The sequence below is a fragment of the Pseudocercospora fijiensis genome (genome assembly GCF_000340215.1).
Source record: "Pseudocercospora fijiensis CIRAD86 unplaced genomic scaffold MYCFIscaffold_4, whole genome shotgun sequence".
NCBI lineage: Eukaryota > Fungi > Ascomycota > Dothideomycetes > Mycosphaerellales > Mycosphaerellaceae > Pseudocercospora > Pseudocercospora fijiensis.
Genome location: NW_006921535.1, coordinates 2,700,779 through 2,723,017, shown reverse-complemented (window position 1 = coordinate 2,723,017; position 22,239 = coordinate 2,700,779). Strand labels below are relative to the sequence as shown.

The 22,239-nt window shown below is 49.6% G+C and overlaps 7 protein-coding genes across 7 annotated transcripts; 5 read left to right on the top strand and 2 right to left on the bottom strand.

Annotated features, from left to right (window-relative positions):
* The first annotated feature begins 275 nt into the window (after positions 1–275).
* On the top strand, positions 276–1,770 carry MYCFIDRAFT_211250 (uncharacterized protein). Its single transcript, XM_007928239.1, has one exon. The coding sequence runs from the start codon at positions 375–377 to the stop codon at positions 1,419–1,421; it is 1,047 nt and encodes a 348-aa protein (XP_007926430.1). The 5' UTR covers positions 276–374; the 3' UTR covers positions 1,422–1,770.
* Positions 1,771–1,887: 117 nt separating this feature from the next.
* On the bottom strand, positions 1,888–2,673 carry MYCFIDRAFT_182726 (uncharacterized protein). The gene has a single exon (XM_007928238.1). The coding sequence runs from the start codon at positions 2,504–2,506 to the stop codon at positions 2,105–2,107; it is 402 nt and encodes a 133-aa protein (XP_007926429.1). The 5' UTR covers positions 2,507–2,673; the 3' UTR covers positions 1,888–2,104.
* Positions 2,674–3,210: 537 nt separating this feature from the next.
* MYCFIDRAFT_47030 (uncharacterized protein) lies at positions 3,211–3,710 on the top strand (the record flags this gene model as incomplete). Its single annotated transcript, XM_007927636.1, has 2 exons — positions 3,211–3,342; positions 3,396–3,710. 2 exons carry the CDS (start codon positions 3,211–3,213, stop codon positions 3,708–3,710), a joined length of 447 nt encoding a protein of 148 aa, XP_007925827.1.
* Positions 3,711–5,214: 1,504 nt separating this feature from the next.
* Positions 5,215–6,942, top strand: MYCFIDRAFT_89337 (uncharacterized protein). The gene is made up of 2 exons (XM_007928237.1): positions 5,215–6,587; positions 6,649–6,942. Exons 1-2 carry the CDS (start codon positions 5,249–5,251, stop codon positions 6,837–6,839), a joined length of 1,530 nt encoding a protein of 509 aa, XP_007926428.1. The 5' UTR covers positions 5,215–5,248; the 3' UTR covers positions 6,840–6,942.
* Positions 6,943–7,401: 459 nt separating this feature from the next.
* Positions 7,402–8,124, top strand: MYCFIDRAFT_65779 (uncharacterized protein; the record flags this gene model as incomplete). Its single annotated transcript, XM_007927743.1, has 2 exons — positions 7,402–7,611; positions 7,681–8,124. The coding sequence occupies 2 exons, from the start codon at positions 7,402–7,404 to the stop codon at positions 8,122–8,124; spliced, it is 654 nt and encodes a 217-aa protein (XP_007925934.1).
* Positions 8,125–8,353: 229 nt separating this feature from the next.
* Positions 8,354–12,373, bottom strand: MYCFIDRAFT_174588 (uncharacterized protein; the record flags this gene model as incomplete). The annotated part of the gene is made up of 11 exons (XM_007928236.1): positions 8,354–8,384; positions 8,415–9,104; positions 9,141–9,388; positions 9,420–9,453; positions 9,477–9,521; positions 9,557–11,550; positions 11,576–11,717; positions 11,741–11,952; positions 12,001–12,204; positions 12,231–12,258; positions 12,285–12,373. 11 exons carry the CDS (start codon positions 12,371–12,373, stop codon positions 8,354–8,356), a joined length of 3,717 nt encoding a protein of 1,238 aa, XP_007926427.1.
* A 913-nt stretch (positions 12,374–13,286) lies between these two features.
* Positions 13,287–16,194, top strand: MYCFIDRAFT_106564 (uncharacterized protein; the record flags this gene model as incomplete). Its single annotated transcript, XM_007928235.1, has 4 exons — positions 13,287–14,092; positions 14,145–15,666; positions 15,724–15,859; positions 16,007–16,194. Coding segments are annotated over 4 exons (2,652 nt in total), but the record flags the coding sequence as incomplete, so codon positions are not given.
* Positions 16,195–22,239: the final 6,045 nt, after the last annotated feature.

Sequence of the window (22,239 nt, the reverse complement as noted above, 5' to 3'; positions counted from 1 at the left end):
CTTCGACGTCCTGGGCAACAACATCACCAGAATCATTAATCATTCTCGAGGCAATCTGGCTGCCAGCGCCCGAAGCACCGAGGCATCTGCATACCAGCCAATACCAGCGCGACGCTCCCCGCAATGCGACAACGGGCTGCTTGCGGGAGGCTGATTGATGTCAGCGCGCAGCCTTCCACTGTGTTCCACATGAAGTCAAGCCTGCCTGGAATTTGCCATGCATAAGAACAAGCAGTATCTCCCGAGGCAAGCAAGAAAGGGCTATTTTATTATTGTTGTCTCGCATCCCATCTGCTGCTGCTGCTGCTGCTGCTGCTGCTGCCCTTCCTCAGCATCACCGTCCGTTTCCCTTTCACAGCACAACTGCCCCCGGGATGGCCGGCAGACTCCTCACCCCAGCCATCACAGGCGCACTGCTCTTCGCTCTGACTGCCGCTCCGGATCGTTTTCGAAAGCCGCTCGTCGCGCAGCTCGAGCAATATGTTTCGGCCGACAACGTCGGGAGAATAATCACGGCGCTGAAGTGGCTGGTAGCGATCGGTGTGGTCAAGGATCTCAACAGGAGACTATCAGAACTCGCTCAGAACAACTTTCGACTTCGATCGGAGAGACATCGATACAACTGGCCCACCGAAGTTGCCGTCATTACAGGTGCAAATGGCGGGTTTGGAAGTCTGATGTCTAAGGATCTTGCGCGGAGAGGCGTCAACATTATGGCTCTGGACATCCAAGACGAGCCGAATCCGACGTTCCGAGCCTATCCAAAGATTCACTATTTCAAGTGCGATGTCACAGACCGCGCACAAGTCGCACATGTTGCGAACCAGATCAGACAACGGTTCGGCGACCCTACGATACTGGTGAACAATGCAGGTATCTCGAGCGAGGGTCCGATTCTGGAGCAGTCCGAGGAGGCGCTAAAGAGAGTATTCGGCATCAACATCATTTCGCATTACTACACAGTGCAAGAGTTCCTCCCAGCCATGGCGAAGAAGAAGAAGGGCCATGTCGTCACCATCGCATCTATGGCCTCCTTCGCAACTACCCCAGGCCTCGTGCCATACAGCAACACCAAGGTTGCCGCACTCGGCTTCCACGAAGGACTGATTCAGGAAGCTCGCGTCTTCCTCGACGCCCCCGAAGTGAAGTTCTCAGTTGTCCACCCATCATTCGCCGCAACACCCATGGTCGCACCGTTCAAAGCACAGCTCGAGGCAGGCGGCGCAAAGGTGATCACAGCAGAGAGTGTCGCAGATGCAGTTGTCAAGCAGATCTTGAGCTGCAAGGGCAAGCAAATCGTCATCGCAGGCAACTTGGGCATTGCCGTGTGGCTGAGATCCTTCCCCGTCTGGGTGCCGTTGGGCATGTTCCGGCTCGGCGACACGAGAACGAAGGTAGTCCAGAAGGAATTTCTTAAGTGAGGAAGAACTCTGCTGATGCGTCTCTTGTTGTCGCAGGCTGCGTACGAAAACATGTTTCCGAGTGCTTCCACCAAGAAGCAATAGACGGACGAACGAAAGCATTGAAGCATAGATGCATCGGCGACGGAGTTTTCTCTTCTCCAAATGATTGAATGTTAGCAAAACGGCAGTCCTGTGAAGTGTCAGACAAGATAAAGCATACCTATAATGTAAGAGATAAGACTCTGTAATGTTGATCTTTGGTGGGATGGATGATAGGTTGGTGGACGCAGTCTGTCGGCGGAGTCGTGTCCATATTTCGCTATACCCACCTTCATTTGCGAGGCAATCACAGCGTCAACGGCTTGTTACCGACGCGTCACTCATCTCATTCATGAACCCAAGGCCTCAGTAGAGGGACACTTTCCCGTCCCATGACTCTTCCTCTCGACCCTTGCTGGTCAGTGGACAGGTTTAGGCTTGCTTCGTCGGTATCCAGTACAAGACACCGACACCGACAAAACGTGTCTCTAATGCTTGACGAGATTTCTGGATCAGTTCTCGGCGCTCATTCCCCAAGCGTCAGCCTCCTGCTGAATTCTCTTCCTCCCCAGCCCTCTCACTCCCTCGAAAAACCTATCCATTTCCATAGAATCAGTTCTCTTTTTGGTACCATGGTCCCCACGAGGATGCAAAGGAAGTTCCTAACCCTCACTTGGCACCTCATCGGGTCTCAAAACCCTGACCACAACATCAACCAGCATCTGCTGTTCCTCTGCCGTAAACCTCTCCTCACAATTCTCAATCATAGGCTGCAGCATCTCCACACACTGCGGCGCATGATTATACAGCATGAGCATTTCCGGCTCGGTTAAACACTTCATTTCCTGTACCGGCTCAAACTCCTTATCGATCTGTTCTCGCGACATGCCTTGTAATTTCTCCCTCCATTCGTCCTGGAGAGCATCTTGGATAACATTTTCTGCTTCAAGCACGAAAGCTTGGAATGCGGATTTACGGGCGTCGCCTGAATACGCTGAAGGGTTTTTGGTGTAGGGGTATTTTTCTGAGGCGAGCTCGCGTTCGGTGCGGTCGAGCATGCGCATGAAGTTCTTGGGGCGCTGAGCTGGGACGAAGTCCTTTTTGGACTTTGCTTTGAATTTGTCTTCGGCGTCTTCGGCGGCGTGCTGGGCACGTTTGCGTTGGACCCAGTCGAGGACGTCGGCGTTGGAGAGAGGGTGGTCGCCTGCGTCAAGGACCTTCATGGTCGCGACGAGGGCCGACGTGTCGGTGAGGAGTAACGTCAGAAGTTGTCGGGAAAAAGCTGAGACATGGAGCTCGAATGATCACGTGCGAGCCGATTTGTGGGGTTGTGAGATTGAGACGACTCGCATCGGAAAGATGCAGATCAGGACATGGGCACACACAAGACTTACCTCCTCTCCCAAATAATTCCTATGGAGGTGCCTGTCTGTTGGCCTGTTCGATGGATTCAATGCATCTTCTCGAAGCAATGCAACAGATTCAACTCGCGCTCAACGGCCAGGTCTCTCCGGAGCGTATCCAGGCTGTTCCTTTTACCGCTGGATGCGTTGGCCACGCAAAAGTCAAGTGAAGTGAAATAAACAATAAATAAATAAATAAAACCTGTTGATCAGGTCACGTGGAACAGCGCCTCGACCGCGCCTTCCCTGTTCCTGGTCGAAGGCGCCAACGCCGACACCCACGCTTCACTTGCATCAACAACAAATGTAACAACACAAGACGATCATTACCAGGTCTCAGCTGCATGCTCCTTCTGCAGCAAGATATGGCGAACCAGGCGCCAAGTAACTCCGTCTGGAGTGCAATGGAATACAAACCGCCACGAGGTCGCTGCAATTTCAAAACATCGATTCTATCGTCCTGTCCATGCTTGAGATTCATGTTGCATCCCGTCAAGGTAAGGCGTTCGTGCATGTTACTACCCTGGCATGATTCTAACCGCGTGATTAGGCCGCGACCAGCTTTGATTGCGATGGCTGCAATCATCATGCGTCCTTCCATAGCCTCGAGAACACAGCCGAGGACGCCGTGCTCAAGAAGTGGTCCGAACAAGAAGCGCAGGACGCGATCAAGGACGCCACAGAGGGCGCAAGTAACAGGAAGCGCCGTCGAATCGCAGAGAAGCCAGCAGAGGAGATCCGGATTCTGGAGCTTAGCGACGACGACACGCATTCTGCTACCACCATCACGTCGACGACTCGGAAGCAGACGGGCAAGCAGCGCGTTGTGAAGGTACCACAAGGCCCATCCAGGCGTGCTGCTTAAGACTTCATGCTAGACGACGCCATGTCGCCGCTCGGTGTTGCTCGGGTGGACACCCAAGGTTTTAATGGCTAGGAGTCAATATGACATGACCTGCGAAGACGAGGCGCTTCATCCATCATGAGCCGGCCAGATCGAGCAGCAAACCCATTCAAGCCACCTCTGGACCACGACTACGTTCTTGCCTGAACTTCACCAATACGACTGTGGCGCAAGTGGCATTTCTGCCAAGGCTCTTCCGGATCCCTCGGGTGTGGTTGATGACCTACACAAAATACATGTACAGAGTGTGAACTGCATACCGGAAGCCGCTCTACTGTCCGGAAGAATCCTTCAACTTTCCTTGAATTAGCAAATTTGGTGCATATCTTTGCTCCAGAGAAAAGCACGGATTGCAAAGTGGTCCGGACCGGCTTCCCACATGCAGTTCACACTCTGTAGATCGAGCCCTGTCACTCGGAATTTGCAGTGTACTGTATGCACGACATGCCTGTACCAGCCAGCCCAGCATTAAATGCAGCTGAAACTTTGATGGTGTTATGTTTGGCCTGCACAATTATCGACAGGTACACAGCAAGATCGACCAAACCATCTACCGGGATTTCTGGATGATATGCCGGACCGCACCTCATCATTACGCCAACGTCAAAATGCATTTTTGCAATTAGTCGACAAGCATCGTTGCTACTAGGCGGCATTAGCCTGCCTCGAAAGGCTTGACAAAAGGCTTGAGTGATGGAGAGGTGCATGCGAGGAACAGCAACAATTTTGGGCACGTTTCTTCCAACCATTATTGAGATGTGTCTGGTGGAGCTCTTCGCGCTTACAGACCACTTCCGACTTGTTCATGTTACCTCCAGTTCTGATCTCCGGGCTCCCGACATATCCGCTGCTATTACTTAATACTCATCACAGATCTACGTCGCGGCTTTGTCAACTCGGCGCTATTATGCACGAGGACGGGCATCCGCCTTGTTGCCAAACGTCAAAGTCTGATGCTTCTTCTAGTCCTGACCAATTGTCGCCTCCATCAGCAGGCTTAAGGTTGCTTAGCAATAACCTTGTCTTTGCCTAACATCACTTGTCCAACACAGCTGGCTCAGCACGATCAGCTCTCGCGTCATGTTATATGGTTTCAGAGTCGGCGGCACTTCCAACCGCACATCGGTAATGTGCCGACCGCCAGGCACCCGACACTACCGCGAGCCAACTCATCCTGGAGACTCACATCAGGTTACCTTCCTTTTCCAAGCTCGTGGCAAGACGTTAGCACCAGCTGACCGTGTGTGGATGATGACGCAGCAGCCGGACGAAAACTGCTACGCGTGCCGTGCGCGCGATGCTGCAATGCCTACGCGTGTGGCTGCTGCGGAACGTTCAGCTGGGCCAGGAATGGCATCAAAGCGGGAGACATTGAGTTCCTCATTCCCGCATGTCTACACGACGGATTAGATATAAACTCGATGGGGGCGGGAGGTAAGTTGCACCCAGATCTCCTTCAGTATCACTCTACCACACCTTTCAATCAGAGTCTTCCAAGCATGGCTCATCGATATCTGATCTTTGCAACACTCGTGCCGCTTAGTTTCGCGGCACCAAGACCACAGCCACCACCAGACGTTTGGCATCGTGAAAAGCGACAAGAAGGTGGAACGGGTGCACCGCCAGCATGGGCTGGACTTGATGTACCTACAGCGACAGCATTTGGTCCACCAGGTGCGAGCGGAGCTCAACGAGGATCAAAGAGTTTGATTGGGTACAATCCTGCAAACCCAGTAGACACTTCGCTCCCAGCAACAGTCCCCGAAGACCAATTTCAGCTCGCAGCAGGACAGTCCGAGGACGCAGACCTTGGTCTTTACTTGGACCTCGCCTCAGTCGAGAATCCCCAGCCCATCCGAGGTGGCACCAACTCGCCTACCGATCCTGGTCCACGTAATCGACAGCTCGAGAAGCAGAATCCGGATCTTTACGCGCCACCTGGCACAGACTCAGGCGATGTTCCTAATGCAAAATGGCCCCTCGCTCTCTCACACAACAGACATGGTAAAGAGGCAGCTGGCTGGGCACGTCAGCAGAATGTGGAGCAATTGCCCATCGCCACTGAGATGGCTGGTGTTGACATGATGCTCGAGCCTAATGCCTACCGAGAACTTCACTGGCATCAGGCAAATGAGTGGTCGCTCATGCTGAATGGCTCTGTCCGCGTGACGTCCGTCAACGAAGCAGGTCAGACCTTTACCGATGATCTCCAAGCCGGTGACGTGTGGTTCTTCCCTGCCGGCGTCCCGCATTCGATCCAGGCTCACGGGGACGGCTGCGAGTTCCTTCTCGTCTTCGACAGCGGCGAGTTCAGCGAAGACAACACCTTCCTCGTCTCCGAGCTCTTTGAAAGAAATCCGAAATCCGTGCTCGCCAAAGACCTTCGAGTCGACACAAGCGCGTTCGACAATATTCCTGAGGGCCAGCTTTACATCTTCCCTGGCACACCTGCGCCAGCCAACATCTCTGAGCAGAATGTCACTGGTCCGGCCGGCATCATTCCACAGGAAGTGAGTTACAGCTACCATTTCTCTCAGCAGGAACCCTATACCGTCCCAGGCGGCAGCGTCAAAATCTTGGACTCTGTAACATTCCCAATCGCGAAGGACTTTGCCGTAGCGCTGTTCACGGTTAAGCCAGGAGCCATGCGTGAGCTGCATTGGCATACAACTTCCGACGAATGGGATTATATCATCGCTGGACAAGGTCGGTTGACAGTATACCAGGCTCCGCAGAGTTCCAGCACTTTCAATTTCCAGGCTGGTGATACGGGATATGTGCCGGTGACTACAGCTCATTATCTTGAGAATACTGGAAATACTGATCTGATCTACCTTGGTGAGTTGCGAGCACCTGGAAGTGATGTTTGAATATGATGCGCTGACTTTCTGATGTTCAGAGGTGCTCCAAGCCCCGGCGTATAACGATATTTCGGTCGCACAATGGCTCGGTCTCACTCCAAAGCAGATTGTCAAGGATCATTTGGGCTTTTCGGAGGATACTTTGAATAGGTTGCCCAAGGTCAAGCCTTTCATTTTGCCTGGTGATACGAATTTGACGCAGACGAACTTCACGAGCGAGGCGGAGTAAATCGAGCATAGAGTAGAGATGATGATGAGGGTGGACTGTCTCTTGTGGATTAGCGATATCTTTTCCAATGCAATTCCGACTTGAGTTTCTTTTATGGGAGTCTAAGTTTGTCTCGTCTTCCGGTTCCACTTCCAAGAGCCCGGCACAAAGACTATAGGTGTTTTGTGTCCTTTAGCGACTCCGCAATAGCTGCGTGCTTTCGAAGCCCTCTCTCCAAGGCAATGAGCATAGCTATAGACTAGCAGACAGAGCTGTGTAGACGTCGGGAAGGTAAGGTATCTCGTCCGAGGAGGGTGGTCAGGAAACCAAATCACATGCATGTCTGCGGGTACTTATAGGAACTAGCCTCCATCTTGGCCGATATGGTACACAATAGGTGTTGTGAAGGATGTGAAATGAAAAGGAGGTTGCGAACCAGACTTTGATGTCTCTCCTGTAGCAAAACCTGAGGCATCCAAAGATTGGACCCTGAGAACGCACGCGACTTCCAAGTGTCGTTCACCAGCATTCAGGAGCAGGAGAGCACACTTTTCTTCCCATTGCTCACCACATCGCACGCACAATGGCAACAATAACAATGTCTCTGCGAATACTGCTGGCATTCGTCCTACCGCTTATCTCGGCGCTCAAGTTCGAAATCCAAGCCCATCCCGGCCCCGAGGCAGCATCATTTCAACGATGCATCCGCAACTTTGTCGCCAGAGATCAATTGGTCGTCGTGACCGCGACTATTAGCGGCAACAAGGGCGATGGGCAGGTCTTGAATATGCATGTACGTCGCGAATTCATTCGGGCGCGCAACAGCTATCTATCTATACTAATGCTCTATCTATCTATCCAGATCAAAGACGCAGTAGGAAACAACTACGCCCGCCCTCGCGATGTCGCCGGCGAATCGCGCACAGCCTTCACTGCTCACGCCGACAGCGCCTTCGACGTCTGCTTCGAGAACATCCTCTCATCACACGCCGGCATCAGCCCATCCCGCCACGTCGAGCTCGACATTGACATTGGCGCCGACGCAAAAGACTGGTCTGCCATCCAAGCTGGCGAGAAGCTGAAGCCTGTGGAAGCCGAGTTGCGAAGGATAAGCGAAGTTGCCATCGAGATTGTGCAAGAGCTGGATTATTTGCGAGGACGAGAGATGAAGCTACGAGATACCAATGAGAGCACCAACGAGCGAGTCAAGTGGTTTGCTATTGGCACTATGGGAATGCTGGTTGCGCTCGGTGTGTGGCAGATTGTGTACTTGAGGGCATACTTCAGGAGTAAGCATTTGATCTAAGCTGGCTGGGTAAGCGTGGCGTGAGGAGTAGAAAGGTTGCAAAATCGTGCGACAGGATCGACGAGGTATATGGTTGTATTGTACAACCAGCGGGAGAGCCGCGACAGTGCCTGATGCCGATGCATGTTACGATACAGCGATTGGAACAGCAGCAAGACTCTTTTCAGCAAGCTCAGCGTGAACAGCAGCTCAGCCTGAACCGGCGAAATCCATGTTCATAGCACATTTCTCAACCTCTTTCAATCGTCCAACACGAGTTCCTATCCTCGTGGCCCTTGAAGCCTCTTCACGAAGCAAAAGCCTCATACTTGTCACTCTCAAACATCAACATCTCATCCTCCTCCCACCTTATCCTAGTCATCGGCTCCTCAACCCCTACCTCCCTCCAAACCCTCATCCAAAGCTCCTTCGCTGTCGGCCTATCCGCGGGCAAAGGGTTCAAACAATTTCTGATCAGTTCACAAAGCAAAGGATGTCTACCCTCCTCCGCCCCAGCTTTAAAATCCGGCGTCTTCACAAAATCCACCTCCGACTCTCTTGAGAGTAACTCATGATCATCCTGAAAATTCAAATTGATCAACGACAACATGACGCGTCCAATTGCCCAAATATCTGCTTTCGGAGTGATGGGGTGAGGGATGCCTCTTCGTAGGACTTCGGGGGATGTGTAGCAACGTGTACCGTAGATTTGTGTTGAGGCTTCGGGTTCGTCGCAGAAGATTACACCGCCGAAGTCTCCAAGTTTTGGCGTAGGGATTTTGGGCCAGTGGTTGTCGGAGCGAGGGGTGGAGAGGAAGATGTTGAGGGGTTTGATGTCGCGATGGAGCATCTGCTGGAAGTTTGGTGGTGGGGTGTCTGTGTCTGGGTCGCCGGTTGGGATGTAGCCTAGGTCCATGAGGCAGGCGGCGGAGGATAAGGCTTCGAGGATGCACCAGAGAACTCGGTCTGGGATACGGCTAGAGAAGGAAGTGGTTAGTACTCTTCATTTTGGGAGGTCGTGTTTGATATGTACTTACGCTTGTTCTGGACTTGTTCCGCCGATGGCTGCCATGTCCGCATTTAGCATTGCCAGCGTACGATATCTGTCGATCGTGTATTCCAGATCATTGTGTCCGCAGTACTCGGTGTATAGCCTGTACATGCCTCTCTCATCGTAGACACTATAGGCCCTGCAATGGACGATGTTTGCAGAGCTCTCGCAGCTGTTCAGCATGGCCAAAGCTGCGTACTCCTTTGGGATCTTGTCGTTCTTGTCTTTGTACCACTAAAAAGAGTCAGCAACATTGTCTTCTGACAGAAATGAAATCACCATAGGTCTCCTCACATAGCCTGCCTGTTTCCAAGCATTGAACCCAAGTCCCTTGGTACTTGCCAGATACGTGTCTTTGATGGCAAGCCTGTCAATGATCTTGCCGAATTCATTATAGCAAACCCAGACTCCCACCTGTCAAAGGAACCACTGCCGAGGTGCTCCCTGTATTCCCAGCGGCCTGGATCTTGCTGGCTGCGCACATGATCGAATCCGATCTCTTTTGTCGCAATATCTACGAAATCCAGCTCTTTTGGTGAAGCCTGCCCAGGAGGGTAGGGATTCTGACCTTGGACGACTCTGTATATCATTCGATTATATCGGTCTGTGGTGCGAGGACTCCGTGGAGCTGGCGGCCAGACTGGCTTGATATAGTCGATCAATGTTTGACGCAAGATTACGTGAAGACGATTACAGTAGTGCTCCATAGACGTGTGGATAACTCCATCGTTCAAGATTGGAGGACGAACGCGGATATCATAATCGCTGCGAATCTTGAGGGCACGCCGATGCGCTGCTTTGAGCCTGTGTTGTGTCCTCCGTGTCGATTCTCGGAGTGGGCCCAAGCTCCCTTGTGCGAATTGCTGAAGTCGACCAGCCCACTCAGCCTCGAACATATCATTATCCCTTGGAATATCCGGTCGTTTAGTCCCATTCCCGACACCATTCTTCATTGCAGCCAGTTTCTGTTCCAGATCCCGCGCACCTGCGTCGCCAAATTGTTGCCCAGTTAAGACAATCTGCTCTTTCCATTGCGGCACCAAAGATTCCATCATGGCGACTTCGACTGCCCTGCGAACTTGTGGGAAGAAGGCCGATGGCAAAGTACCTGCTGGCCAGTCTGGAATGTCTGCGAAATACGCCCTGTCTCTCAACTGACACGAATCCCTCCAACAATAGTCGTACATCTCATAGATGCGATCTGGTGGATTGTGAGCGCGCAGAGTAGACCAAACCGTGTCCCAGCCATCATCATGCCAACGAGCTTTTGCATCATTCGTTCGCGCACGAACAGCATACTTTGGCTCGATGGGAGCAAAGAGCTTAAGCCCACGATCTCCATCGCCATCGCCATCGCTAGGGTCTTTAGGCTCCCTGGGGTCTGGCGGTATCTGGTTGGAGTCCGTGTAGCGAACGCTGGGATTCTCGCGCTCATATCGTTCTCGTACCTCTTTTTCGGAGGAATGAGGTTGTAGTCTTCCTCCACCGTAAGGAGCGAAGTTTCGATATATTTCCTCAACATCAATGGTACTAAAATCGATGGGAGCGGCGGGCCGAAAATTGCGGAGATCTTCGCGAGAAGCATCTAAGCCCTCCTTGTCTCGCCTATTTGAACTGGGTGTGCTTCGTGGACTTGTGGCCCGGCGTGAGACAGGATCTTGCGGCTGATCGTCGACATCACCTTCGATCACCGCACCCGGATCATGAGAATTCTGAGCAAGCGGTGCTTGTTGCCCTCCGTTCGCAGATCGTCTTGACGGGCCGTTCTCTTCTTGCTCTTCTTCCTCGACGATCACGGGAAGTGGTAGCTGCTGGACATTTGACGCTGGAGGCACAGCTTTGTTGAGCCTCTTTGAGCGACGCTTGCCCTCAGTATCAGAAGAGTCTCTGCCATATGCCGATGCATCGGGCTCGCTCCGGCCATCTTTGAGACCATCTAGTTCTCTGGACAATTTCCTCTTAGGCGCAGGTGCAGTTGCGAGTGGCTTCTTCGATGAAGAAAGAGCAGCTTTAGCGGTTGTTGAGGCGCCACGTGCTATGCCAGCACCAGCGGCTGCTTGAGAAGATCCCTTCTTTTTCCTCTTCTTCTTCACGGGAGGCTCTTCTCTCTGATCATCAGCTTCTACGATGGCTGAAGCCACGTCCGGATCCGGAGGTGGCACAGCAGTCTGGCTTCCCTCCGCGATGCCAGTACGCGGTCTCTTGCCCAAGGCTGACGGTGCTGGTGATACGTCTTCTGTACCATTAGCTTTCGCCTTCGCCGCTCTCGACTTTGGCGGCATCTCTCCTCTACACCGTAACCTCTTCAAGACTCCAACAATTCTCCAATACCGCGAAGCTGCAAGGGACCTACTGGGGTTCTGCGCAATCACCAACCAGAGACAATGAAAATTGTTCTTTGTTATGACCACCAACATTCACATCCGGCCCTGCAGCCAAGTCTGCTGGCGCGAAACAAAGAAGTAGCAAGAGAAGTCGTGCCAGGCCATCCAGATCTCCCAAAGCCTGGTATGCCGGTATGCCAGACATGGCTTCATTATCAGACCGGAGCCAAAGCCACGGTCTCGAACGTAGCAATGCTATCACGATTGTCTTGTCCGAAGTCGTTCAGCGCAAGAACATTTGCTGACATTCGTAGCACTGACTTTCAGGTGCAGGGACGATAGACCTAGCTCTGTGGCGTGGCCATCCATAGCAGCTTCTTCAGACATGTCATTGTAGAAGAGTTGGTGGGCCTTGCCGGTGTATACAGCACCTGATTCAGGTTCTTTGCGGATGTAGCCATTGGCCATCAGATTCTCTATGAAGATGGGGAATAAGCTGACGCTTCACCCAGCAGGTCAAACGAAGTGTAGTAGATCTGCAACGACGAATGTGGTCATTATTATTTGTCGGATGGGAAATGAAGATGGGAAGGTGAGCGGCTCGGCTCGGCTCGTGTCGGCTCGGCTCGGCTCGTCGCGCCGGCTTTTTCTTGCGGGTTGGAATCGGTGGATCAAAAGCCCCTGATTAGCGCTCCCTGGCTCATGCTTGATGCTTGGTGGGGACCCCTTTGAACATCTGGTGCGTGTTTCACTCCAGCAACTCTTGGTCCACGCCGCTCACTCGTTTTGCGTGCAGCGCAGTGCACCGTCCACTCCTTCGTGTCAGTATCCGATCTGACCTCGATTTCCTTGTTTGCGTGCGAGATCTGGGGAGGAGATGCAGCAGCAGATCCATGTAGCTGCGTATCGATACAGAGGTGCCTTAAGGTTGTGCTTCATCTTATTACGGGGGTTCTGCCGGCCCAGAGCCCATTGTTGTTTGGGTGATGAGTAGTGAGAAGGAGAACGAGCAGCGCCTGAATGTGAACGTGAACGTGAACATGGGCGTGGGCGTGGATGAGATGCAGGAGACTCAATCGACGCAGGAGAGGAGAGGGTCTTGTTTGGTAGAGCCAGAGCCAGACATCCAGCACACCCACCGCCATCTCGCCGAACAGGATATGTCTGCTGCAGCCGGTACGGAGGTTGAGCAGACAACGGGGGCACGAGACACACGCCGACCAGAGACACCAGACGCAGTCGATACCAGCTCCAGTTCCAGCTCCAGCAACGATAGCGACCTACCTACTCCTACCCAGGAGACCACCAACCCCATTTTCATCAGCACCACCACCCTGCACGACGAGCCCTTCGACGACACCCGACTGTCCTCATCGCCGCAGCCCGAGACGCCAAAGGGCCCCAGCACGCCGACAACGCCAAATGAAGAGCATGACGTATGCCGGGATAGCATGACCAGCATCGCGTTGTCAGAAAGCAGTCTGGACTACGACCATCTGAGCACAGAGCAAGTCACTGACGTCCTGGCGACGCCACGGGTGAATGGTGTCCGTCGACACCTACGCAAAGTCAGCAGCTTAGATATCTTGCAGAACAAATGGCCCCAACCAGAGAGGCAGAGCACAATGTTTGACGGCAGCGACACGCCGACCACCATCTTCGACACCACCGACGGGGACATTACGCCCATGTCTGCCATCGAATTCACCCAAGGCAGAGATCTATGGGAGACGCGTAGACACCCTGCTGAAGAACCGAATACCGACTTCAGCATGGATCGTCGACCCACCACTGCTACGCTGGATAGCATTGACCTTCTAGAGCCCAACTATATCTCAACGCCGACATTGACAAGTCCAAGTGGCAGCCCGAGTCGACGCAGCTCTGATGCCTCAGGAGATGACATCCAAGTCGACTGGCAGGCTCTTGACAAGACCGAAGAACAGGAGAAAGAAGACAGAAGTCTGCCCGACGGCGTCGAGGATGAGTCGACAGCCTTCTTATTGGCAAGACTGGAGCAGGAGAATGCCAAGTTTGCTGCAGACCCCAAGGCAGCTTCGAACAAGCCGTCGTCGCGCGCACGAGCACACAGCCGCCCGCCAAGTATGGCGCTGATCAAGAAGCTGGTAGCCGACCGGGACGCGCCTTCTGTTCGGTATAGCATTTCCTTCAACACTGGAATTCCTGATGAAGTGCCACCGATGACCGAGCTAGAGTTCTGGGCGGCTCTCGTGCAGGACTACCCGAGCACAGCAGTCCGCTTACCAACCCTGACCACAACCAAAATTCGCTCAGGCATACCTCCCCCACTACGCGGCGTAGTGTGGACTTCAATGGCCGGCGCTCGAGATCGAGACTTGGAGGAGGCTTATGAGCGACTGCTTGGTGAAAAGAGTCCTTACGAGGGCATCATCAACAAAGATGTTGGCCGATCATTTCCGGGCGTCGAGCTCTTTAGGGATGCTGAAGGCGATGGTCAGAAGATGCTTGGCAGAGTGCTGCAATGCTTCTCCTTGCATGACAAAGATATCGGCTATTGTCAAGGCCTGGGCTTCTTGGTTGGACCGCTGCTCATGAACATGGGTGAGCGGGAAGCGTTTTGCGTCCTTGTCCGGTGAGCATGCAACTATGGATATACGGAGAACTGTACGCTGACCATCCTCCAGCCTCATGGACCACTACTCCCTCCGACCCTCGTTCCTTCCTTCCCTGTCCGGCTTGCACATGCGAATATACCAGTTCTCCTCATTGCTGAAACAACACCACCCGAAACTCCACGAACATCTTGCGCACCTAGGCATTGAGCCTGCGTATCTGTCACAATGGTTCCTGTCTTGCTTCGCAGTCACATGCCCTCTCCCCATGCTCTTCCGAATCTACGATGTGATCTTTGCGGAAGGTGCGAATGAGACTGTGATGCGCGTTGCGTTATCTTTGATGAGGCGTCACGAGGAGAAGATGGTGGCAACTAGTGAATTCGAAGAGGTCATGCAGCTTCTACTCGGACGCGAGATGTGGGACGTCTACGGGGGCGACGCCGACTTACTGGTCGATGACTTCACATCTTTGGGTGATATTGTGACACACGCTGGCTTGTCTGAGCTGGAGAAAGAGTTTGAGAATCAGTCATCTGAGACGGTTGGACAAAGTGCTGGTTTCTTGCCTGATGTTCAAGCAGCAGCATCACGTTTCCTTGGTCGGTTGTGGACTCCTGGACACGCTTCGACTCCCAGCAAACCTGTTGGTCATATGCTAAAGCCAAGCGTCAGCACTCTGTCACCACCCACCCTTGATAAAAATGCAACGAGCATGTCAACAGGATTCTTTGGCAGACCATCGAGCTTTCTCAGACGCAGTCCCAGCAAGCAAAGCATTGGAGTCGTTGAGAGTTCAAGCAGCGAAGACAGCACATCAACAACTGGCTCCTCGGCTCCCAGCTTAGCATCAACGGCCATCACAGAGCCCGACACACCAAACGCGAACGATCAAGACACGATACGAGAAAGCGTTGCCAATAGTGTCAGCACGAAGTCCAAGGCCGAATCAATGTTTGCCACAACCCCGAGCCTGCAGCAGCAGGAGCTTCACGCCCAAATCGAGGACCTGCTGACTGCAATCGGAGAAATGCAGAGAGAGCACGCACAGCTTGCTGCAATGCTTCAGCGCGAACGCGAGGAGCGCAGCGAAGACCAGAAGGTCATGCGGCAAATCGTTGGTAAGCTGAGGAAAGACGACAAGGATGACCGACGACGTACCATGCCTCCGCCTGCAAACAAAGATGAACTTGAGCTTCCTCCGAGGAGCCGTCCCTTGAGCGTGGGGGACTGGACTAACGTTCAGCTTGACGGTAGCGAGAAGGTGCCAGAAAAGGACGGGCTTGAGCACCTGGTAGAGAAAGCCCAGAATCGGTTGCAAACCAATGTCAGGTTCTCTGCTAGCCTCGAGACGAAAGCTCAGCTGCGGAGCACTCTTGCGAGGACAAGAGAAGAGTTGGCTGTTGCTGAGTCCCAGTCACGAGATCTCGCAGCACGGCTGGACTCTTCAGAAGCCTCCCTGATGACTTCCCAAAGCGAAGCCGATGACCTCCGATCAGAAGTTAGGGAATTACGCCAACGCGTGAATGACGACTTCAAGGCAAGGCAAAAGCTGGAGCATCAGCTCACGGAACTCAAGGCTCAGGCCAGATCTGTCGAAAGGAAGGAGCGGCTGAATCGGGCTGAGAGTCTGCAACAGGTCCCGACTCAGAGCACATTTGCAGCGGATCCGCAAAGCAGGAAAGGTAGTGTCTCCAGCTTGCCGGCAGGATCTGTCGCGAATGCTGGTGGTCTGCGTGAGCTGAAGCTTGGTCGACGAGAGTCAAGCTCTTCAGTACAGAGTCTGCGTCAGAGTTCGAGGAACACAACGCCCATCTACACTGACATGGCGCCACCGCCACCACCTATCATCCGCACGGGTAGCACAGACCACGAGGCTTCTCCTGGGTACTCACCAGCTGATCCATCGCCTACGTCCGGGGCACAGTCCCCAGTACCTGAGACCAGTGAGAGACTGACGGTGCATCGCCGTGGCTTCTCGCAGAGGACCTCGTCTCTTGCCACGCGGGAGGTCTTTGCGACTACGCAGCATGAACCGGTTCCAGAGGAAGCCTTAGTCCTAGAACTTGTCAATGCGAAGACATCTGAGGCGCTGGCTCGACAGGAACTTGACGAGGTCAAGAAAGCGATGGCAGTTGCAAAACGCCGACAAGAAGAGGCGATTGCACAGATGCAGGCCGAGCTGGAGGCTGCTAAAGGTGAGGCCCAAAAGGCTGTCCAGGAAGCACAAGCAGCTGCGCAGGCGGCGAAGGAAGAAGCAGAGAATGCTCGTCTATCCACAATCCCGGGAGTTAGCAGCCCAATGTTCTCGCTACCACCGACACCCTTCGTCGATGGAGGCAATCCACTTGACACTCCATCTACAGGGAAGGTCACGCCGGTGGTGGGAAGTCCCGCGCAAGAGAAAGTTCAATCGGATATCGTGGTAGGTAAAAAGGGCGAGGAGAAAGCTCAGGCTGCGGCGTCGAGCGGAGGCTGGTTCTGGCAGCGTCGGACCGCGTCAAGGAGTACGAACGCCGTCTCCGTTGAAGAAGCCAAATAGCACCAGTCTGTGTATGTCAGCATTTTCATGAGGATCTTGGGGAAGCGCTTTATGCGGCTAATGTCTAAAATCAGATCTGTTGTAGCTTTGGAGCAGACACTGCATGGATGGCATCGGGTGGCTCGCACGTGTGCACGTTCGTCCCTGGAGGAGGCACATTACGCTCGCTGATCAATAATAGCATGAGTGGCATTTGTAAAATAGTACAGAACTTAGTAGAGGCATCAGGCCATCAGCTTCCTGTTCAAATTACCTCAATGAAGATATTGACGCGAGGATGGGCATGCCTGGCTCCGTAGTCCGTACATCCATCTCGCGTCAGCACGAGCTCTCAGGAGGCCCGGGTTGGCCGTGTTGCTACAGTATTGAACAACAACTAATGCCGGTGCTGCATAGCAGCGTTATACTGTACGGTATGTAACCAGGAACTCAACGGCGCAAGAGCCATTTACATACCGGACAGTCGTATTCGGCTTGCCTTGCGGACGGCATTGCAGCGGGCCACACATGGTCTCGGCACTTGGACGTCGGGTGTGTGAGTGTGACGCTGCATTGAGCCTCAGGCCACTTGTGCTGAGACGTGCATCGCCGGGTTCAGTATAGGTGGGAATGCACGCCGTTTACGACGTAGCGAGTCGCGGCATGTGGACCAGCAAACGCAGGCGAGGCGACTAGTGAAGGTATGTCGGCAGATTGGAACTTAGTTGCAACTGTCACTAGGGTGCGCTTTGCCTACTGCAGGAATAGGAATTCCTAGTCGGAATAAGAATAGATTTTCCGTATGCTCGGAATATCGTAAAAACCGGGGTTTCTTAGTAAACGAATAGGAATAGGGGATCCCGAGGTATCCGCGATATCCGTACTTATTCTAAGTTTATATAGAAAATCGCTTTTCTACTACTATTACTAATAATCGCTATTATTACTATCGCTTATCTATTATTATATTACTTCTAACTCTTATCTATCGTTATAATAGTAAAGACGCCTATAAAGAGAGCTCCGATAGCGAGTATAAATAAAATAATATCGTCGATAAAATTAAAGAAAATAAAAGAAACAAAGTTATTAGGCCGTAGTTTTCGAGGATTACTAGATATAAGACAACCTACATTAAAGCGTTATTATTAGCACTTAAGAAGCTTAAAAATAGAGGTAAGATATCCGATAACTAGACTAAAGTACCTAAATAGCGCGCTCTTACTATAGTACTATTATTAAAGTATAAGCTATTCTTTAAATAGGAGTCGTTAAGGGGCAAATAGCGCAAGTTAAAGAAGGAATTTAGGCCCTACGCGAGGTACCTTAAATACCTTAGTAGTTAGAATAGCGCTTATCCGCTAGCGCCTAAAGATCTAGCTATTATAAAGGCGTACTTTAAAGTATATAAAGAGTATTAGAAGTATAAGTTTACGGCGCCGAAGTTTGCGGTAGAGATAGAGAATATCTACAGAAGAGACACAGCGACTAGCGGTAGCATAGCAAACAGACAGGCGCTTACTAACACTAACTCTAGAAGCAAGGTAAACAGAGAGGAAGAATATAAGAAAGAAGAAGCCAGTTCTAACAGCTATTATAGCGAGATAGCGAACGAGGGCAAAGAAGCAGATACTAACCCTAACGAGCTCTCGGAGCACGAGAAATAAGCGGTTATTACGGCGCAGAATACTAAGAAGCACAAGAAGGTAAAGGCAAAGGCGCTTACTAAGCCACTACTTAGAAAATAGGTAGTATCTCTATAAAGGAGTAGAGGGCTTTAGTAAAAAAGGTTATACTACCCTTCTAGCAGATATTACCGACCTTTATAAAGTCTATTAAGAAGTCGAATACTACTATAGGTTTAGCTATCTTAAAGATTAGTAATCGACTAATAGACGAGGCTACCTTTCCGAATATTACCTTCGAGGATTAGATACTAATTCTAGCTAAGATTAGTAATAAGAAGGGCTCTAAGAGTCTATCTAGTATACGTAACTTACTATCGGCTAGCTCGAAGATAGTAATAAGAAGGAGCTATTCTCGAGATACTTTACTACCCTTCTTAGACGAATTAAGGTAGCGTAGAGCGCTTAAGAAGAATACGCTTAATAGTAGTAGTATCTACGCTCCCAGCTCGTAGGCAACTAACTAACGTATTATAGCAATTAGTAATAAGAGGTTTTTATAGATAGTAGAGTTATAATAGTAAAAAAGCTAAGATTAGATTTAGCTATATTTATATAGAAGCTTATTTACTAAAGATAGGAAGGTAAGACTAAGAAGTACAGTACTTATATACTAATAACTTAGATATTTAAATTAATTTGATTTTATTAGCAATTAACTAAGCTTTAACAAAACGTAGGTAACTAGCTTTTATATAAATATAAGTTCTTTACTCCTCGAAACCTAAACTCTATTCCGCTAAAACCGTACTAATATAACATTAAGCTATTACGAAGAGGATTAAGAAAGAATAGATAATACTATAAATAGGCTCGAATAGGAAGAAATAGTAGATTCGCTACTATAAATGCCGCTTTAAGCTTATGTCCTCTAATTGCTAATTAGTGCGCCTACGTACTCTCGACCTACTTATCTAGCGTATCCTATAGTCTATATATATCCAAACCGTTATTTTCGTAGTATCTAGTATAAGATACCTATATACCTTACAACAATTTCTCTTTAAATATCTAATATCTATCCTTCGCTACTAATAGCATCTTTATTACTCGGTCTATTCTTAGGCCCTAGAAGCTCTTTATATAGGTTCTAACTTCTTATTAGATAGAGCGTCGTCTAGATCGTCGAAGTCGTATAGATAGCCCTTACTCTCTAGCGACTATATACTATAGTTTGTAAAAAGGTTGTAAAAAAACAAAGTAAGAGGTAATAAACCTAAGCTAAGCGATAAGTAAGTAGCTAGCGCGCGTGCCCTTAGTAAGTATCTTAAACCTACTCTTTAGTACGCTAAAGAGCCTCTCGATAACGTTACGTAGCTAAGAATACCGTAGGTTATATAACTCTTTCTTATTCTTAGGCCTTAAGTCTACCTTAATAGTCTCTTAGAGGTAATATTCTATATACTAGTATAGTACGATTACTCGCTTTCTACTAAAAGAATAGCTAGCGTCGGCTAGATAATAGCGCCCTTTAGGTATAATATTAGATAAACCCTCCCTATCTAACGGCTCTATTATAGATAGTAGTATCCGTAGCTAACCCTATATAACGGACTAGGATATAGTATAACTTTATATTAATTCTATATACCGCTATAACGTTAGCTAATATCTATCCCGGGCCTTTTCCGTTACGCTATAACGACTAATATTTAGTAGGTAGATTTACTATAATATAGCTACTGTCGAGAGCGCCGAGTACGCTATAGAAGAAGGTAAACTTACCTAGCTATTTACCTACCTTTATAGCGAAGCTTGCTATTCTCTCGTATAGTAAGGTATTACTATAAGGGACTTTAATATAGTTACTTTATATATAAATTATAATAGAGCAGTTTACTACTATAAGAAGGGTTATGTTAGCAGGTAGATAGGGTAGTAGTAGGTATAGGTAGTATTCGATAGAGATCTAGGAGGAGAAGGAGGAAGGCGGGCTAGTTAGCCTAACGCTAAGCGCTAAGCCCTACCTAAGGCACTAAGACCCTAGCTTTACTTAGCCTAGTCATATGCTAATTACGTGTATAGCCTCTTTAGCCCTAATACACGCTTCCCTTCTAAAGGCCGCGCCCTCGTAGCCTATCTATATTCTAATCTCGACCTCTATTGTTGCTAACTTAGCAAGTCTAATAAGCTGCTTAGCTCGCGCTAAATTAAATACTTAACTACCTAATTATATAACTATATCAAACCTTACCTTCTAATATAATGTCTAACTCTAACTACGCTATCCTTGTATATAATAAAGTAATATATATCTATAAGAATTAAGGACTATCGACTAATTACAATACGAGCGCGTCTTCCCTACTATAATAGGTAGGCGTACGAGGTATTATAGCACTGCCTCCGTTCTAAGTAATATCGTATCGAGTTCTTTGCGTCTACTCTTAAAAGACCTAGCAATGTCCGCTTCCGAGGGTTATTCTTATTATTACGAGGGCTATTATTTACTATCGTAGTTTTACTAGCTCTAATTAGTTAGGTTTAGCAGCCTTTAATTGTTAATCTTATCTTATCTTTTTAGAAAAAATACAGCTCGTCTAGTTTCTATAAGTAAAGGCTATTATAAGTATAATAGTTAAGGTTCGCTTCGCTTAAAGGGTCGGAAAGATCGAGGAGTAACCTATTATCCGCAAGATCGACCCTAGCTAGCTTAGCTCTATAGTTTTGCCCTTAGTTAGTCTATTAGTTAGTCTATTAGTCGCTTAATCTTTTAACTTAGTTAGCGTAGTATAGGTAAGGTTGTTTTTGCAGGCGTAGTAGCGATAACAAGTAAGGTTAGCAATAGTAGCGAGTAGGTAATATTAATAATAGTACGTATTCTTTTATATACCGTTTACTATTTAGCTCGTAGTATATACGCGATAGCAGCTCGTGCGACCTCTCTATGCTATAGTAACTAGCGAGCTTACTATTATAGTGCCTCTTTAAAAGCTCTTATCTAATCGATTGTTTAGCGGGGATATAGTATCTGCCCTTAAACTTTAAGTAACCTTTATCGTCGATCGACTAATTACTCTTACTAGATCGAGTCGCTCGCCTACTTATAAGCCTATTAATACGTTTAATAGCAAAGGCGTCCCTCTACTAAGCCTGTAATAGCTTATCTATAAACGATTAACTATCCCTATTTGCAAGGTTATTTAATAGTACCCTCGCTATTAAACGAGGCACGCATTATATATATCTAATAGCACTAGTAGCCGGAACTACTATAACCTCTTCTATAGTGCTATCGCTATAGATAGTAATATCTTTAACCGAGTTATTATAGCTCGAGCGATCTACGTCCTTTCTTTTAATATATACTAGAAGAACGACAACTCCGCTATAGTATTTATTACCGCCGTAGGGTCCGGAAGTCCGCTTATCCTACGCTTGCTTTATAGCAATGTCTATAGCAATCTTATACTATAGGGTTAGAAACAAAGAATTAATAGATTACTAAGTCTCGCTATCGTAATTAGGTTGCCTCGATAGGCTATTAGTAGGGTTGCTTACGCCTAGCTAATATAATATATCAAAATCGAACCTAGCGAGGTAGACGGCCTATCTAGCCTATCGACCTATAACCCTAGTAACCTTAGTAATACTACGGAGGTTGTTATAGTCTATATAGACCTATATCGTTGTTAGGACTAAAGAGGTTACACGTGATTGGCATGTAACCGGGCTCTAGTGAAGCTAGGGTCTCGATGCCTCAGGCAGGGCTTGGCGCTTGGCAGTAGGCTAACTTGCCTGCCTTCCTCCCTCTCCTTCTAGCTCCTTATCGAATACTACTCGTACCCACTACTACCCTATCTACCTACTAATATAACCCTTCTTATATAGTATTCGATCCACCCTTTAAGGGTAGCAGCTAGATAGTCCTTATTTTAAGCTTTTAGCGGTATAGCTACGAACAAGACTAATCTAACTATATTGCGCCCGAAGAACGGGACCTATACGTACTATTCTATCG

Bases quoted from the DNA above. Each gene is read 5' to 3' on its own strand.
- MYCFIDRAFT_211250 (XM_007928239.1), top strand. From the start codon at position 375: ATGGCCGGCAGACTCCTCACCCCAGCCATCACAGGCGCACTGCTCTTC.
- MYCFIDRAFT_182726 (XM_007928238.1), bottom strand. From the start codon at position 2,506: ATGCGCATGCTCGACCGCACCGAACGCGAGCTCGCCTCAGAAAAATAC.
- MYCFIDRAFT_89337 (XM_007928237.1), top strand. From the start codon at position 5,249: ATGGCTCATCGATATCTGATCTTTGCAACACTCGTGCCGCTTAGTTTC. The intron at 6,588-6,648 runs GTGAGTTGCGAG...TCTGATGTTCAG, and splicing joins TACTGATCTGATCTACCTTG to AGGTGCTCCAAGCCCCGGCG.